At 45.0% G+C, this 16,148-nt stretch overlaps 1 protein-coding gene across 1 annotated transcript in view; it reads right to left on the reverse strand.

The window, feature by feature from the left end:
* The window catches only part of BFSP1 (beaded filament structural protein 1), a 29,636-nt gene extending 14,210 nt beyond the window's left edge, over nucleotides 1–15,426 (reverse strand). Inside the window, exons 1-3 of the mRNA XM_009906902.2 lie at nucleotides 15,011–15,426; nucleotides 6,731–6,791; nucleotides 233–328 (exon numbers count right to left, since the gene is read on the reverse strand). Of these exons, the coding sequence (XP_009905204.2) occupies nucleotides 233–328; nucleotides 6,731–6,791; nucleotides 15,011–15,381 (528 nt within the window). The 5' untranslated portion in view covers nucleotides 15,382–15,426. The remainder of the gene's footprint in view (nucleotides 1–232; nucleotides 329–6,730; nucleotides 6,792–15,010) is intronic.
* Nucleotides 15,427–16,148: the final 722 nt, after the last annotated feature.

Raw genomic sequence — 16,148 nt, forward strand, 5'->3', positions numbered from 1 at the left:
TCTCCAGGCTGAACAGCCCCAACTCTCTCAGCCTGTCCCCATAAGGAGGGTGTTCCAGCCCTCTGATCATCTTTCTGGCCTCCTCTAGACCTGCTCCAACAGTTTAATGTCTTTCTTGTGCTGGGGACACCAGAACTGACCACAGTGATTCCATAGTCTGAGGGTAAAAAGGTAAGGCTTCACACGTCTCTAGAATGAAGAGCTGAAGAAAACAGCAGATTCAGCCACTTACCTTCTTGTATCTGTCCTTTGTGGCATTAATGTCATCCTGCAGGAACTGAGACTCAATCTGGAGTTCGAGGTTGCACAGCAGTGCTTCATCGGCTTCCTGCAATGCAGAGACATGTGGCATGGTCAGTATGTACAGATGGAGTGCCACAGCCACATGGGCCACTTAGTCATCACCTGAATTGTCACAGGATAGAGCAGCCTGCCTGGAGAGTTAAAGTCCTATGAAACCAATAAGAGGCACTGTATTCATCACCTTGGACCACTGAAGATGCTACTTTTCTGCAGAAATATGATTTGTGATGCAGTTTGGCACTGCCAAAATACTTTTACTATATGCTTTATGAATGCTAGGAGCTCAGAAAGAGAAATAGATGCTCTGAAATACCAGTCTTTGACCCTAAAAGCTGTTGAATAAATCTTAAAGAGATGATAACAACAGGCACTGATTTCTCCAGTGTTTGTGACAGGACCCAAGGCATCCTGGTGACTCTTCAATATCCTCAGTAAGGAATCATAGAATGGTCTGGGTCAGAAGGGACCCCCAAAGGTCATCTAGTCAAACCCCCTCTACAGTAAGCAGGGACATCCTCAGCTAGGTCAGGTTGCCCGGAGCCCTTTTGAGGCTCACCTTGTGTATCTCCAGGGTTGGGGCCTCAACTATCTCCCTGGGCAACCTGTTGCAGTGTTCCACTACCCTCCTGGTAAAGAACTTGTTCCTAAAGAATACCTTTTTTTAAAAAAAAAATTGGATGGTCCAAAGATTTTGGTTTGGTTTTTTTTGCTGCATTTGGTCTGTTCTCAAATCTGACAAAAATGCTTGTCAATTTGAAGACATTTTTGGAAACGAAAATGACAGAAAGAAAATCAGCTTTCTACAGAAGTTGCATTGGGGTTTCTGAGAGTGAAAGTTCAGAATGTTCAGATTAATTCAGAGGATAAAGTGTATGGCTACCAACCCTCATCTCAAACAAATGTGAGTGACGCTGGTATTTACATCCAGTGAAATCTCCATTTCTGTTCAAAGGTCTAATTTAGATATGGGCGGTGTGGTTTTTTTCCCTGTTATGTTAATTAATACAAACCCTTCAATACAGAATAATTTCCATGGAAGCTGGCAATGTATTTCACAGATTGATAAGTGTGAAGGGAACAGCTTTGTTTGTCTGCTTACTGCATGCCTTCTTCATTAGGGTTTAACTGAAACTGTTAAATATTACTTTTGAGAAAGTATCTTGAAAGCTGTCAGCCGAATCCTCCTTGCAACTGTACAAAACATGCCCTTTCCTCCACCAGTGTGTAATTTGCCTCCAGAAAGTCTTGATTTCTGAATTTACTCTGAAGTGGAAATGAAATAACATAAAACAAAATTGGAAAAAAAGGAAAAGGGTGTAAAAGGATGCAAAGGTGTCCCTTCCCATGCAGATCCCTCCACGTGCAGATCACAGGTTGCAAATAAAGCACTGAAATCCATGGGTGCGGCACATGACTGGCAGAAGGGGAATTTGGCTTGCTGCATGTGCACAACATGTGCTATTCAAAAAATGTGTAGATGTTAGCTGTCTCATTATGCTGCTGAGCCTCCCAGCCACAGACCTCTCCGGTGGTCCCTCTGCTTTGTGAGAATGTGGCTGAACAGACACATCCAGACCAGCACATTCGGAGCCAGTCATCAGGCGTGCGCGCTGTTTTTCTGCACTCCTCTGCCTTCCTATTGAGAGGAAGATCAGCAGGACAATAGCCACGCTGGGAGTTTTGGGGAGGAGCCAAAAAAAGCAAAACTCATAAGCAAATATTTCTGCATGTGGTAAGCAAAAGCAGCTTGGCTTTCTAAATGCTTCTTCAAAGGGGAAAATGCTCATGCTTTTATGACCTGCTTCCAGACAGAGCAGCTTCTTTGGCGATGCTGTCTAGCAGGACAGTGCACTGCCTCATCACTTTCTTCTGAACTTTGCAGTATTTGTCATTCATTCAACTTCTGAAAAATCATTCTGCTTTAGGTCCCAAGTCCAGAATATTGATGTGGCAGTTTTATGCTGATGCCTAGGAAATTTTCCACAGATTGAGTAAAAGTGGTAGGACGTAAATAACTATTGGATGTAGAGGGAAAATAATGAGAAGGTATAATAACCCCATTGGTCTGATAACTAACAAAATTAATTGTATAAGCTAACTCTTTCTCAGCTCTTTGCTCTAGCAGGCACTAGCTGGTTGCTTCTGCTGCCTTGCTGACCTTGGCTGTTTCTTTGTTGTGGTTAAGTACTAACAAGCTACTCTCTGCTCTCCTCTCCTCTTTCTATTTCCCTTGTTCGGGGAGACAGAGAGGGGGAAATTATAAGTAGCCCCCTGATTTTGTCCAAGGGAGTTCTTGTGTTGTTTGTAAATTGTAGATACATGTAAGTAAGTATTGTATATCTTGTACATATTCATTGCATTTCATATTTCTAGATTGTAGTTATGCTTGTAAATATAGCTTCATTTGCTTGCAGCCCACTGAGCTAGTCTGGCAATTTTATTTTGGGGGTAATTTTCTCCAAATTAGTTGGGGAGTAATTTCAACCCAATATAATCAATCCATGGGATCAAGCAGCACTTTCATTTACCAAGGAAGAGAAATCTATTAGATGTCTCCAGAAGCAGTGTTTGCTGATTTTCCATCTGTCAGTAAAGTCATGAGTTTAGAGCTGCACATGTAGATTTCAGGCTACATCTTTGTCACTGCACAGAAAATCACAGAGTGTATCAGGTTGGAAGGGACCCTCAAGGGTCATCTTGTCCAATCCCCCCACAGTGAACAGGGACACCTCCAACTAGATCATGTTTCTCAGGGCCCCGTGAAGTCTGACCTTGAATGTCTCCTGAGATGGGGTCTCAACAACATCCTTGTGCAACCTGTTCCAGTATTTACCACTCATTGTAAAGAACTTCCTCATGATGTCCAATCTAAATCTACCCTGCTCCAGTTTCCAACCACTGCCCCTCATCCTGTTGCTACAAACCCTCCCCAGCCTTCTTGCAGGTCCCCTTCAGGCACTGAAATGCAGTAATAAGGTTCCTCTAGAGCCTTCTCTTCTCCAAGCTGAACAGCCCCAGCTCTTTCAGCCCATACTCACAGGAGAGGAGCTCCAGCCCTCTATCAGCTGTGTTCCCTCCAGCATTTGGTGCCCTAAGACAAGGAGCTGTGGCAACAAGAGAAGCCGAGACACAGCCTGGGATAAAAACACATCCCACAGCTCGGGATCTTGTCAGCTGTTCCTAGGGTTATCAAATCAAATCACTTTTGTTTAGCCACAGACTGGCTGAGAGGAACAGTGAAGATGGACCCACCATGCTCAGCTACGCCTTACAAAGTATTTGCCTTTACAAATAATTTTTCGAATCTTGCAATGTCCAAGAGCCCTGCTGGCACACTGCAAAATAGCACTGATGCAGGACAGCTAGCATTCACTAGAAACAGAAATGCTAAAATGCACATTTTTTTCTAAAGTAAAACACAGAGATCATTGGAATGATGGTGATCGAGTAGAACAGCTCCTGGCATTTGCAGTAGGAAAAGAAAATCTCCACTTAATCCACCCAGAATTGTTTCCCAATGCAGATAGACGAGGGACGAGCTGTGAAAAACAGACCCGAGGAAAGATCTAATGCAATTTGATTCACACAGGTGAAAGCTAGCAGAGAGAGAGGTTCTCTCAGTTTCACAGACCTGGCTTAGAAACTTCCTAAACATGTTAGTAAACGTTTTCTCTGAGCCTTATTGTTATGATAGGTTGAGTCACCAGCCCTGGATGTGTTTAAAGGTGATTTGGATGTAGGGCTTGGGGATATGGTTTAGGGGTGAACCCTGTAGAGTAGGGTTAGCAGTTGGACTTGGTGATTCTGAGGGTCTTTTCCAACCTGAACGTTTCTGTGGTTATTACTACTATTACAATTGATTCCACCACCACACCCCCCCCCCTATTTCTACTATTATTATTACCATTCCCATGGTATTAGTCCAAGAAAGTGCAGCTCCTGCTTTGGCAGGGGAGTTGGACCCAATGATCTCTGGAGGTCTCTTCCAACCTCTAATGTACCGTGGTACTGTAACAAACATTGTGCATACTTCACTGTAGAAAGAAAAAAAAATCAGGGGGTTTTATGTCTTTTCTTTTTTATATGGAAAAGTAATGGGAAGCTGAGGGTCTGTCCTGGGAAGAGCTGACCATGTCCTGAGAGTAACTGAGATGCATCACCAGACTTCAAGACCTGGATGCAGCCAGCATTTTTTTCATGCCATGATGTCACTGCTAAATATACATTTAATACAGTAGCTGTATCAGAAAACAACCCAAAAAAACAACCACCAAATTTACACTGCTGTTACAAATTGCTGCTCAAATGTCTTTGAGTTGTCTTGGCATGTTGTAGAATTTCTTCCCAAACTAGCGTTCCATGTATTGTAGTCAGGACCAGGGTTTGGCTCTTGGGATGCTACTGGAAGTAAAAGCCATCCTTTGGACTATGCAAATTACAGGATGAGAAAGAAACCAGCTGAGGTTGATTTTGAGTTGGATTAAGCTGTCAACACCCTCAAGAAGACTAAGAACTAGAAGCTGGATGAAAACAAATCAGAGATATCACAGAATATCAAGTTGGAACCTCAAGGATCACCTGGTCCAACCTTTCTAGGTAACAGAGTTGAAATGAGGTGGCCCAGCACCCTGTCAATCTGAGTCTTAAAACTATCTAACGTAGGGGAATCCCAAAGGGGAGAGAAGAAAGTATTTAGCAACAGGTACTTTTTGTCTAGTCATGTTTTGGACGCTTAGATATGTGTATTGGCTTCACAATCAAGATCAATAAACTGGCTTTTCCTACCCCTCTGTATAGACTTTAACTCACACAGAGAGAAATTGTCTTCAAAGTTAAAAAAAAAAAGGAAGTTAAAAGAGCTACAAAAGGCACCTAAGACTTGCCAGCTCTTCAATATGGGTGAATTTGCAAAGTTCATGCTGGAAATGATTTATACAGTAGAATACATAGAATACATAGAATACATAGAATAAACCAGGTTGGAAGAGACCTTCAAGATCATCGCGTCCAACCCATCAACCAATCCAACACCACCCAAACAACTAACCCACGGCACCAAGCACCCCGTCAAGTCTTCTCCTGAAAACCTCCAATGACGGCGACTCCACCACCTCCCCAGGCAGCCCATTCCAATGGGCAATCACTCTTTCTGTATAGAACTTTTTCCTAACATCCAGCCTAAACCTCCCCTGGTGCAGCCTGAGACTGTGTCCTCTTGTTCTGGTACTGGCTGCCTGGGAGAAGAGACCAACATCCGTCTGTCTACAACCTCCCTTCAGGTAGTTGTAGAGAGCAATAAGGTCACCCCTGAGTCTCCTCTTCTCCAGGCTAAGCAACCCCAGCTCCCTCAGCCTCTCCTCACAGGGCTGTGTTCCAAACCCCTCACCAACTTTGTTGCTCTTCTCTGGACTCGTTCCAGCAAGTCAACCTCCTTCCTAAACTGAGGGGCCCAGAACTGGACACAGTACTCGAGGTGCGGCCTAACCAGTGCAGTGTACAGGGGCAGAATGACCTCCCTGCTCCTGCTGGCCACACTGTTCCTGATGCAGGCCAGGATGCCATTGGCCCTCCTAGATGCCTGGGCACACCGCAGGCTCATGTTCAGCCTACCATCAACCAGCACCCGAAGGTCCCTCTCAGCCTGACTGCTCTCAGCCACTCTGACCCCAGCCTGTAGCTCTGCATGGGGTTGCTGTGGCCAATGTGCAGCACCTGGCACTTGGATGTGTTCAATCTCATGCCGTTGGACTCTGCCCATCTGCCCAGCCTGTCCAGGTCCCTCTGCAGAGCCTCTCTACCCTCCAGCAGATCAACTCCTGCCCCCAGTTTGGTGTCGTCAGCAAATTTACTGATGATGGACTCAATGCCCTCATCCAGATCATCAATAAAGATGTTAAAGAGCATGGGGCCCAGCACTGATCCCTGGGGCACACCACTGGTGACTGGCTGCCAGCTGGATGTGGCACCATTTACCACCACTCTCTGGGCTCGGCCCTCCAGCCAGTTCCTAACCCATCGCAGTGTGCTCCCATCCAAGCCATGGGCTGACAGCTTGGCCAGGAGTTTGCTATGGGGAACGGTGTCAAAGGCCTTGCTGAGGTCCTATCAGCCCTAGGCCTTCCAGACAAAGCAATGAAGCGCTGTGCCTGGCTGAGGATGTCATCTGCTTTATGACCCAAAATCATCAGAACTGTGTAGAGCAGGGTGCTGCATGAGGTGTATCCACACACCAAGGCTCAGCCATTCACACAAGGCTGATGGAGGAGACAAAGAATATTTCATCAGTGTGTAGCGACAGGTAATGTCTGGCTTTGACATTTCATTTTCCCACAGCTTCTTCAAAGCAGCTGGGTGTAGTAAATTAAAGCAAAGGAAGGGGGTGGGTATAATCACAAAGACCTTTCCTTTTCCAGTGTTTCAGGCTTACCTTGTTAAGGCGTTCCAGGGTTTCTTTTAGCCTCTGCTGGTACTCACGTTCATTTCTATACCTGCAGCAAACAGAACAAAGAAAATGAAGTTCAGTGGCCCACCATTCTGCAAACTGTGCTCTCCCCTGCACTATCATGAGCAATATGTGCTTCACACTAAAGCAGAACATCAATCTTGAAAAGGACCAAAATATTTATTTATGCAGTTACACTACTTTCCTTTTTTCTGGTCCAGATGCTGACTAATTCCAGAACTGATAACTTCTCATCCTCAACTTCTGTGTCAGAACACAGAAGAGGGTCCAGGGAGACCTGATAGCAGCCTTCCAGTACCTGAAGGGGGCCTACAGGAAGGATGGGGAGAGTCTGTTTACAAGGGCCTGTGGTGACAGGATGAGGGGCAATGGCTTCAAACTAGAGAAGAACAGCTTTGGATTGAATGTTAGGAAGAAGTTCTTTACTATGAGGGTGGTGGGACACTGGAACAGGCTGCCCAGGGAGGTGGTTGAGGCCCCTTCTCTGGAGGTGTTCAAGGTGAGGCTTGAGTTGGGGATGTCCCTGCTGACTGTGGGGAGGTTGACCTTTGGAGGTCCCTTCTGGCCTGGACCATTCTATAACACAGAATGTCACACATTTGCTATCACTTTTTCATAGAGAGCCCAAGAATAGTGGATTTACAATAAAATCCTATTCAGCTGCTGTCGGATTACAGTGACAGCCATTCATCAGTTGTCACTAGGTGAAGTCTGGAGAAGAGAAGACTGAGAGGGGACTTCATAAATGTTCATAAATACATGAGAGCTAGCCATCAAGAGGGTGGGGACAGGCTCTTCTTTGTTGCACCGTGTGCTAGGACAAGGGGCAATGGATGTAAACTGCAGCACAGGAAGCACCACCTCAACATGAGGAGGAACTTCTTCACTGTAAGGGTCACAGAGCTCCCTAGATAGGTTGCGGAGTCTCTTTCTCTGAAGACTTTCAAGACCCATCTGGATGTGTTCTTGTGCGACCTGTGCTAGATTCTGAGTCCAACCCCCTGCCAGAGCAGGACCATAATCTCCAGAGGTCCCTTCCAAGCCCTGCATCCTGAGATCCTGTGGATATTTGCTATACTGACACTAATTTAGCATTTAATTACATTGCACTTATTGTTCTGTTCTACTTGATGTTGGTCAACAAGCATCTTCATGACATACATTAAGCACAAAGGTTGCAATTTCACATACTGACTGTGTATAAGTAATGTTGTAGGAGGATGTTTCCATGGATCAAGCTTTGTGCTCTCTCTAATAGTAATTGATGTTTCACTTTGCCCCAAAGTCATACTTGACTATTAGGAAGGACTGCATTTAGCCAACTATTCTGCTGCATTTCTAAAATGCCCACAAGTGCAAAATGTGTATGTTCCTTTACTGAGTGAGCAACAGGTGTACAGTGTGTTTATCTTCCATGTGAGGAAAGGGCACATATTCTTCATAAATTCAGGCTCTGTGTTTGTATGTTAGAGGGAATTTTCTTCTAAGGCATCCTTGTAGATGCAGAATACAAAAATACCTAATTGTTGATTATTGTTGTCTATTTCCTTCCCTAAATAACATATATATACACACACAATGTTTAATAGGGGATATGGTTTAGTGAGACACCATTAAATAAAACGAAACTAGACAGAAGACTCTTACAGTACAAGGTAATGAGATTTTGCCATCAGCACTGACCAAGTGGCTCATCAAACTCCACCTACTGCCAGTGCCAAACCACATAAATCCAGGCTATTTCTGTTTATTCCTTTCCTTTCCCTAAAATAACAGAGACATCAAAAGCTGTTCATTTTCCTATCATCTACAAGAAACCCTCATGATCGATGATAAATTGGCTCTGGTGGTGAAGGTAACAGAATCACAGAAGCATTCAGGTTGGAAAAGACCCTCAGGATCATCAAATCAAACTGACAACCCTGCTGTATGAGGTTCACCCCTAAGCCATATCCCCACACACCTCATCCAAATTAACTTTAAACATATCCAGGATTGGTGACTCAGTCACCTCCCTGGGCAGCACATTCCAATGCCTGACCACGCTCAGTTAAAAAAAATTCCTAACAAAGATGTCCTTCATTTGTGATACAAGAAATGGGCATTGCCCAAGTATGAACATGGCTGTCATTCAGAATTGAACATAAGCCCTTGCCTGTCTTCTGAAGTTATTGATCCAACCCAGAATATTCTTGGGATTGGCTCCAGTCAGCAGGGAACTTGTCTGTTTCTGGATCCTGTTCAAGGAGCAAGCCATAACGGTCACATCCATCCCAGTTCTTTTTGTCTCCTGAAGGATGGACAGCCAGTGTCATTCTCTTCCCTTTCAACATACTTTGGAAAGGGGAAGGGATGGGGTCACCTGTGAACTGACCAGATGAACTGACTACAAAGGAAGAACTTGACAGAACAAAGAAATGGACTCCACTTCGTGCTCTGGTTTCCCAACTTACCCTTCTCTTGAAATCTCAAAATATTAGGAGGGTTGGTCATTGGTCTGTTTTCAATTCTCACCACCAACAGCAAAGAAACAAGTGAAAATAATGAGGCTTCATTTCATCATCACTCCTATAAATATCTGGGCCTCCTCAGCTGAAGTGCTAGCTTCTGACAAAAACCTAAAGCAAAGCCATTTTGCCAACTCATAGTCACTCAGGGTCACTTTCAAGCATAAATCCAAGAATATTCATCCTCAGAAGCAAGGCTGCACCTCTGTCTCTCTTTATTAAGTGGCTCACCCTCAACCAGTTTTCCATCTGTCTTATGGAATGTTTGTGTACAGTTGTCAATAAGCACTTTGTTAACTTAGATACTTTTGGACAACTGAGCAAGAAGGAAGCAGATTGTGTCAGTTTGTGAAATCAAATATACAGCTACAATGAAAGGTTGGATTTACACTCCCAGCCCACTGAGTTGGAGTCTAAACCTTATCCTAGCTCAGAAATTTTCAGTGACTGAAATATTTGGCTACACATTCCTTCACTCTCAAATAACTCAAATACCTGACATGTCTCACAGTCATAAATCCACCTGGCAGCTCTGAGAGTGTGTTGTGTGATTATCCTTTGAAGGAGGATTGCTTTTAAGTGATGTTCAATCTACTCCAGGAGCTCAGTGCAAAAGGGTAAGGAGCTCTTAGAAGTGCTTCAGAGATGACTCTGTGCAAGTGCAGTGGCTGGCAAATAAAGCTCTAATATGCTTTACAACTTGAGTTCAACATTCAAGTAATTTGGGTGCCAAAGAACATGAACTGCAAAATGCTGGGCCTATAAGGATGATGGACAGACCAATAATGCTCATGGCTGATAATCCTAAAAGCTAGAATGAGCTCCACAAGAGGGCTGTGCCCTGATGATTTGTGAAGAGATTGCTACTTGTATTATCGAGAAGCTGCTATCAAGTGGCTGACAGCCATGGGAAGATTTTGGTTGTCTGGGGAAGGGGTGGAGGGCAGGTAGGACCTCCTCATCTGCAGCAGAATAAAGCTTTCCCTGTCACCAAAGAAGCAGCAGCAGCACAGAGACCACCTCTGCAGGCAGGGCTTGAAGATGGCTTTGCTGATGGAGTCTCTATTGCTCCCCAAATCAGATACCATGCTCTCCTACTTAGTTTTTCTGTTCTCACAGGTGCTGGGTCTTCACTGTAGCCCCCTATAGTGCCAAGCTCATCAGAGCATAACCATACAGTGCAGCTTGGAGAGAACAGTGCCAAGTTCTGTATGTGTTGACCTTCAGGGAATCACTCTGCATGCAAATCCCACGAGATTGGCAGTGAATGAATTTTAAATTAAACAACTGATTACCAAGACTGATTTCAGAAGTTAATTAATCCTGGTCAGTCAAGGGTGCTAAAATCTGGGTTTCAGCATCTTTCCTAATCTCATAGAGAGAGAAGCACAGTCCTTTCCTATGGCCAGATGCAACATTGCTCAATAATATTATCATAATTAGCCTTAACAAGATGCATCCAAACAATTCTTAGCATTGCCTTTTTTTTTTCCCCCTGCAACTTTGAGAGAAAGATTTCTCCTCTCTACAGTTTGAATTATTCATGTAAATGTGAGAAAAAAAACAAACTATAAATGTGACTATCAAGGATTTTAAAATAAATTTTAACCCAAGATCTACTTTTCCCTGATTCCTGCACATTTAGTTGTATGAACTCGGTGCTCCCAGGCCCTACTGTGTTCAAAAGTAGCTTTTAAAAGTCTACTTACAGAAATGTAACTTTAAAAGGTCTATTTCTATAAAAATAGCTTTAAAAGGTTTGCTTGTAGATATAAATCTACTTCTCAAATTGTGAGTGCAACTAGAAGAATGTTTTGAGAGCTGAAATTCCTTGCATTAGTGAAAGACACAGACATTTGTCAATTAATTGGTACAAATTGCTTCACTCCAAGAGATTTTGTTAACCTTAGGGTGCCAAAAGTAGATGATTTATGTTTCCAATTGAAGCAAAAACCCCATACTGCCTACTGCTGACTTGGTGCAGAGCCAGTTAGGAGAGCAGGTCTTCAGCACAGGAGTGCATCTGGTTTCAGTAGTATAGCAAGGCCCTACCACAGCACAGCGGATTTTTCCAGAGAGCTTAACTTATAAGTTTAAGTAGCGGAAATCATAGCCATTGGGAAGGCTTTGGGCTAGAAATGAGGTGAGACAACAGAATACACAGTACCAGAGCACTGGCTCTGTTTTAAAGCCTGCAACTCAAAATTCAGATCTCTTTCAAACAACAAAGAAACTTCAGTGTTTGTCTTCAGGTCACACATCCAGCAGCTCCCAAGAGACAAAACAAGCAAACAAAAAGACCAAACAGACAAAGGAAGGAAAAACCATCAAACAAACCAACCCCAGAAAAACCCCAACCAAAATTCATTTCCTAACATAAACTGAAGACAGTTTGGTTAAAAAGTAGCCAGTACCCTTCCACTCTAATGGCCTTGCATATCTTTATATCCAAACCAACGACACTGCAGTTTAATGTTAGAAACAGGTCCTAAATCTCACTTTCCAAAAGCAGAGCCTCTGGGTGTTCTGTTCCATTTGCACACACACACACACAACCCAGCCAGGGATTTCAATGTCCTGTATTCTTCCCTGCTTTGTTTACAGCTTGTGTAAAGCTACTCTAAGAGAAAAAATAAATTATCCTTCTGTCAGATCCCTAATCCTGCTGCTGCAGAACTATTCAGGCAGTTAATCCACAAACTGTCCAGGTTTACACAAGAATCCATTAAATGGTGGCCAGGACAAATTAATTTTTTCTGGCCAGTTTATCCTTTTTTTTTCCTGACAGTTTTTCAGTGGAGCTGGATGCTCCACTGCAATGACTCTTTGCCTGCCTGAAATACTCCAGACAGAGAGAAAGCAAGCAGGGATAAAGATATTCTCCCACACTTCTCAGCACTGGTCAGGATGCAACTAGTTTTGATCCCTACCAGAAGGATGGTGGCAGACTGGAAACAGTCCAGAGAAAGACCACAAGAATGATCAGAGAACTGGAAGCCCTGCCATATGAAGGAAGGCTGATAGAACTGGGTTTGCTCAGCCTTGAGAAGAGAAGGCTTAGGGGAGACCTCATAACCATGTACCAGTACACAAAGGGAAGCTATCATGAGGAGGGAGACTCCCTCTTTACAGTGAGTCCCATGGTAAAGGCAAGGCACAATGGGTACAAGTTGCTACTGAGGAGATTCAGACCAGATGCCAGAAGACATTTTTTCACCATTTGAACTATTAGACACTGGAATAAATTCCCAAGGGAGATGGTAGATGCCCCTACATTAGACAGTTCCAAGGCCAAGTTTGCCAGGGTGCTGGGCCACCTCATTTAAATTCTATTCTTGCCCTGAAAGGTTGGACTAGATGATCCTTGGGGTGCCTTCCAACATGGTATTCTATGAAGACCACATTTCTGTCCATCTATACCACAGTTTGCACCTGTTTTTAACTAACATCAGAGAATCACAGAATGCCAAGTTAGAAGGGACCCCAGGGATCTTCTGGTCTAACCTGTCTAGGTCATAGTAGAGTTGAAATGAGCTGGCCCCGCACCCTGTCAAGCTGAGATGTAAACCTGTCCAATGTAGGGAGAATCCACTACTTCCCCTGGGAGATGATTCCAACGCTTAACTGTTCTCATGGGGAAACATTTTCTTCTGGAGCCTAATTGGCATCTCCCCAGGAGCAACTTCTACCCATTGCCCACCCCTTGTCTTTTCCATGTGACCCCTTGTAAAAAGGGAGTCTCCACCCTCCTGATAGCCACCCTTTATGTACTTGTACGTGATTATGAGGTCTTCCCTGAGGCTTGTCTTCTCAAAGTTGAGCAGTTCTCTCTGCTTTTCTTCATATGGCAGGGCTTCCACTCCTCTGATCATTCTCATAACCCTTCTCTGGACACAATATGCAGCAAAGACATTTAAGTACTGACTTCAGGCAAAACCGCATGGACACCATGTAATAAAACCATATGAACAAGTATTAAGAGTCCACAGCAAATGATAGCATTAGCTGGTAGCTCAATTTCCTGCCCTTAAATATTGGAATACAAAACTGCCTAATCAGGTGCTTATTAGTCACTGGCACTGAGACAAGACATCATAGACATCAGACCATTTGCAGCATTAAGCCTCAGCCTAGCTGTGCTGTTTTCTGCTACCAGATGAGAAAGAGAGATCAGGGCTAGGCATATCTATAGCTGAGCCCAAAGCTCACAACCCCTGTGGGCAGCCTACTGAATTGTGTGGGAGATGTTACATTTTCTTTTGTTTGGGAGGTTTTGATTGTTTGTTTGTTTCCAGGCTGGATCATTTTCTTCATTCAAACCTGACAGTAGACCCAGAAAGAGTTGTGACAGCACAGCAGATGAGATGGTGTGTGCAGAGCAGCATGCAGGGCTGGGGAGGGCAGGATGAGGCTGTGTTAGGCCTGTGAGGCTGCTGATAGCCATACATCACACCATGGCCTAAAAAGACAGACACCAAATCACCACACATGAGTTTTCTGGCTCTTTCCAGCTGAAAAATGATCCAAGACAAAAAAGGAAAATACTATCACTCTTACACTTTCTAGTCCAGAGGAAGAGCAGGCTGAGGAAAAAATCTTATGGTTTGGGCAAGGTAGGACAAAAATTCAGTGATGGACACACATGGGATGGAATCTTGAGCAACTTAAATTTCTGCAACATCAAGTCAATGCTCCAGATGTTTCACCTTCTGCCTTGTTAAAAATGTTTGTGGTGAGCATTGCCCAGGAGCAGCTGCATGTTTACCAAGGCTGCATTTGCTGCCTTTTGCTTCCCACCGCTCAATGAGAAGTGTTTCTAAGATAAAGCATGCTATATGGATTTCACCTTTGGTGGGGAGCAGGGAAAGCTTCTCTTCAGCCTCCGTGTTACTGCCAGATAGAGGTTTAGTGGGAAAAATCCACCTGACCCATAAGTAACAGGAAGTCAAGACCCTCCTCTACTGTGAGCAGTCCTTTCACGAGCAACTCTCACCGAGTCTCATTGTGTAGCTAGTTAAGCAACAACCTGGACAAAATTGCCTGTTGGTGAAGGGAGGGAACTAGAGGTGTCTGGAGGCACTTGCATGCCTCAGATCCCAAGGCTCCTGCTCTCACATGAAATTAGGGGAAACCTGTTCTTACAGGTACTGCTTTAGTAGCACAAGATGGAAATAGCAGGATGCAAGGAAGAAGAGGAAGGTAGTTAGGCAAACTTTATATACCGGGGGGGGAAATATATTTTCTTTCTTTTGATCTCACATCTGTAGTGGCTGGCCCAGGTGCCTTCCAATGCCTGTAAGTAAGGATTTCTCAGAGAAGTCCCACATATCAGGTGATGTTTGGGACTCTGTGCTGCTCAGACACACAACTGACTTTCAAGCCTTTTGGTTTTTAATTGGGTTATTCCCTCTGTGCAGCTCAGAGGACAATCCTCCTAATGTTTAATGAGCTGCAGCAACTGATGTGTGCCACAGCAAGGACATGGTACACTGGAATGCAGAGGGCTATTGACCATCTAGTGTCAGTGAGACCACAAAAAGCAGAGCTGGAGCTCCCTAAGTCCTGGCACCTCACTTTGCACCATAGGCTTACATGCCATCCCTGCTACAAGACCGGTACCCATAGAAAGGGGCATCACCTGTATACAAAAGGCAGCTGGTGACAACACCTCCATCCCTCCTACAAAGATTACCTATGGGAATAATACCAATCCCCTTCCTGTGTGTGTAACCCTTACTTGTTGCGGTACTCATCGAGCATGCGCTGGGCATCCTTTTCCTCCCGCTCCAGCTTGGCTCTGTCGGATGCCAGCTCCCGCATCCGCTGGTGGTTGAACTCAATCTGCCCAGCGAAGGCTTCGTCCAGGCCCACCAGCTCGTCCATGCGCTGGAAGGTCTCCAGCTGCTTGCGCAGGATGGTGTTGCGCTGCTCCAGCACGCGCGCCCGGTTGATGTAGCTGGCGAAGCGCTCGTTGAGCTCCTGGAGATTCTCCAGGCCCCGGGCTTGGGCCAAACTGTCGAACTCAGGGGAGCCTCGCAGCTCATCGTAAGCATCCGACCGCTCGTACTTCTCCTTGCGCACCTCGCGGAGGAAGCTGCTCCTGTACATGGCTTCGGGGGGACTGTGCGGTGCTGGCGTCCCCTCGTGCGCACCTGCCTGTCTCTCCAGTTTGGATCTGAATTATGTCTGGGGGGTTTGGGGAGGAAGGACTGAACATAATCGCCCCCCCAGATGATTAGGACTTGTCTCCAGGGCGGTTTGTGGCACTAAAGGCATCATCTGCGGCAGTGAACTAAATAAATCCAAGTGGCCCCGCCTTGGGGCTGCCCAGGCGTCAGCAGTTCAGAGGAGCAGCAGCTCTGGGAGGGGTGAGGGGCTTTTATTTTTGAGCATTGCAATTATGTACAGCCAGGAGAAAAAAAGGGGGGAAAAAAAGAGCGCAACGTCCAGCTCTTGCTCAGCGGATTAAAGCGTTATCCACAGACAACAAAACAAGCGCTTTGCAATTTCAGAGCCTGAGCTCAAAGCCTTTGGTGGCTGTGCTGGGGGGAGAGCTTTGTCCCATGGTGGTGTCCCTAGGGCAATGTGCAGTGGCCTTCTGCTGAGCCAGGATTTTGGTGCAAGCGGATTGCAGTGCTGGGGTTTTGTTGTCTGACGGTTTTGTGATCATTTAGGATGATGGGTGGTGGATGGGCCCTTTAGTTCTCACTCTGTGTTTCTTCGTATCAGCCTCTCTGCAGCTGACTTCTACTTGGCACGAGAGGCATCAAGGCAGCAACAGTACTAAAAGCCACCATCCTTCCTTCCTTCCTTCCCTCCCACCATAATGGAGTCTTGTGCGTTGCCATCCTGAGAGGCTTTAATTCCTCTGAATG

This window comes from Dryobates pubescens, chromosome 3 (genome assembly GCF_014839835.1).
Source record: "Dryobates pubescens isolate bDryPub1 chromosome 3, bDryPub1.pri, whole genome shotgun sequence".
Taxonomy (NCBI): Eukaryota; Metazoa; Chordata; class Aves; order Piciformes; family Picidae; genus Dryobates; species Dryobates pubescens.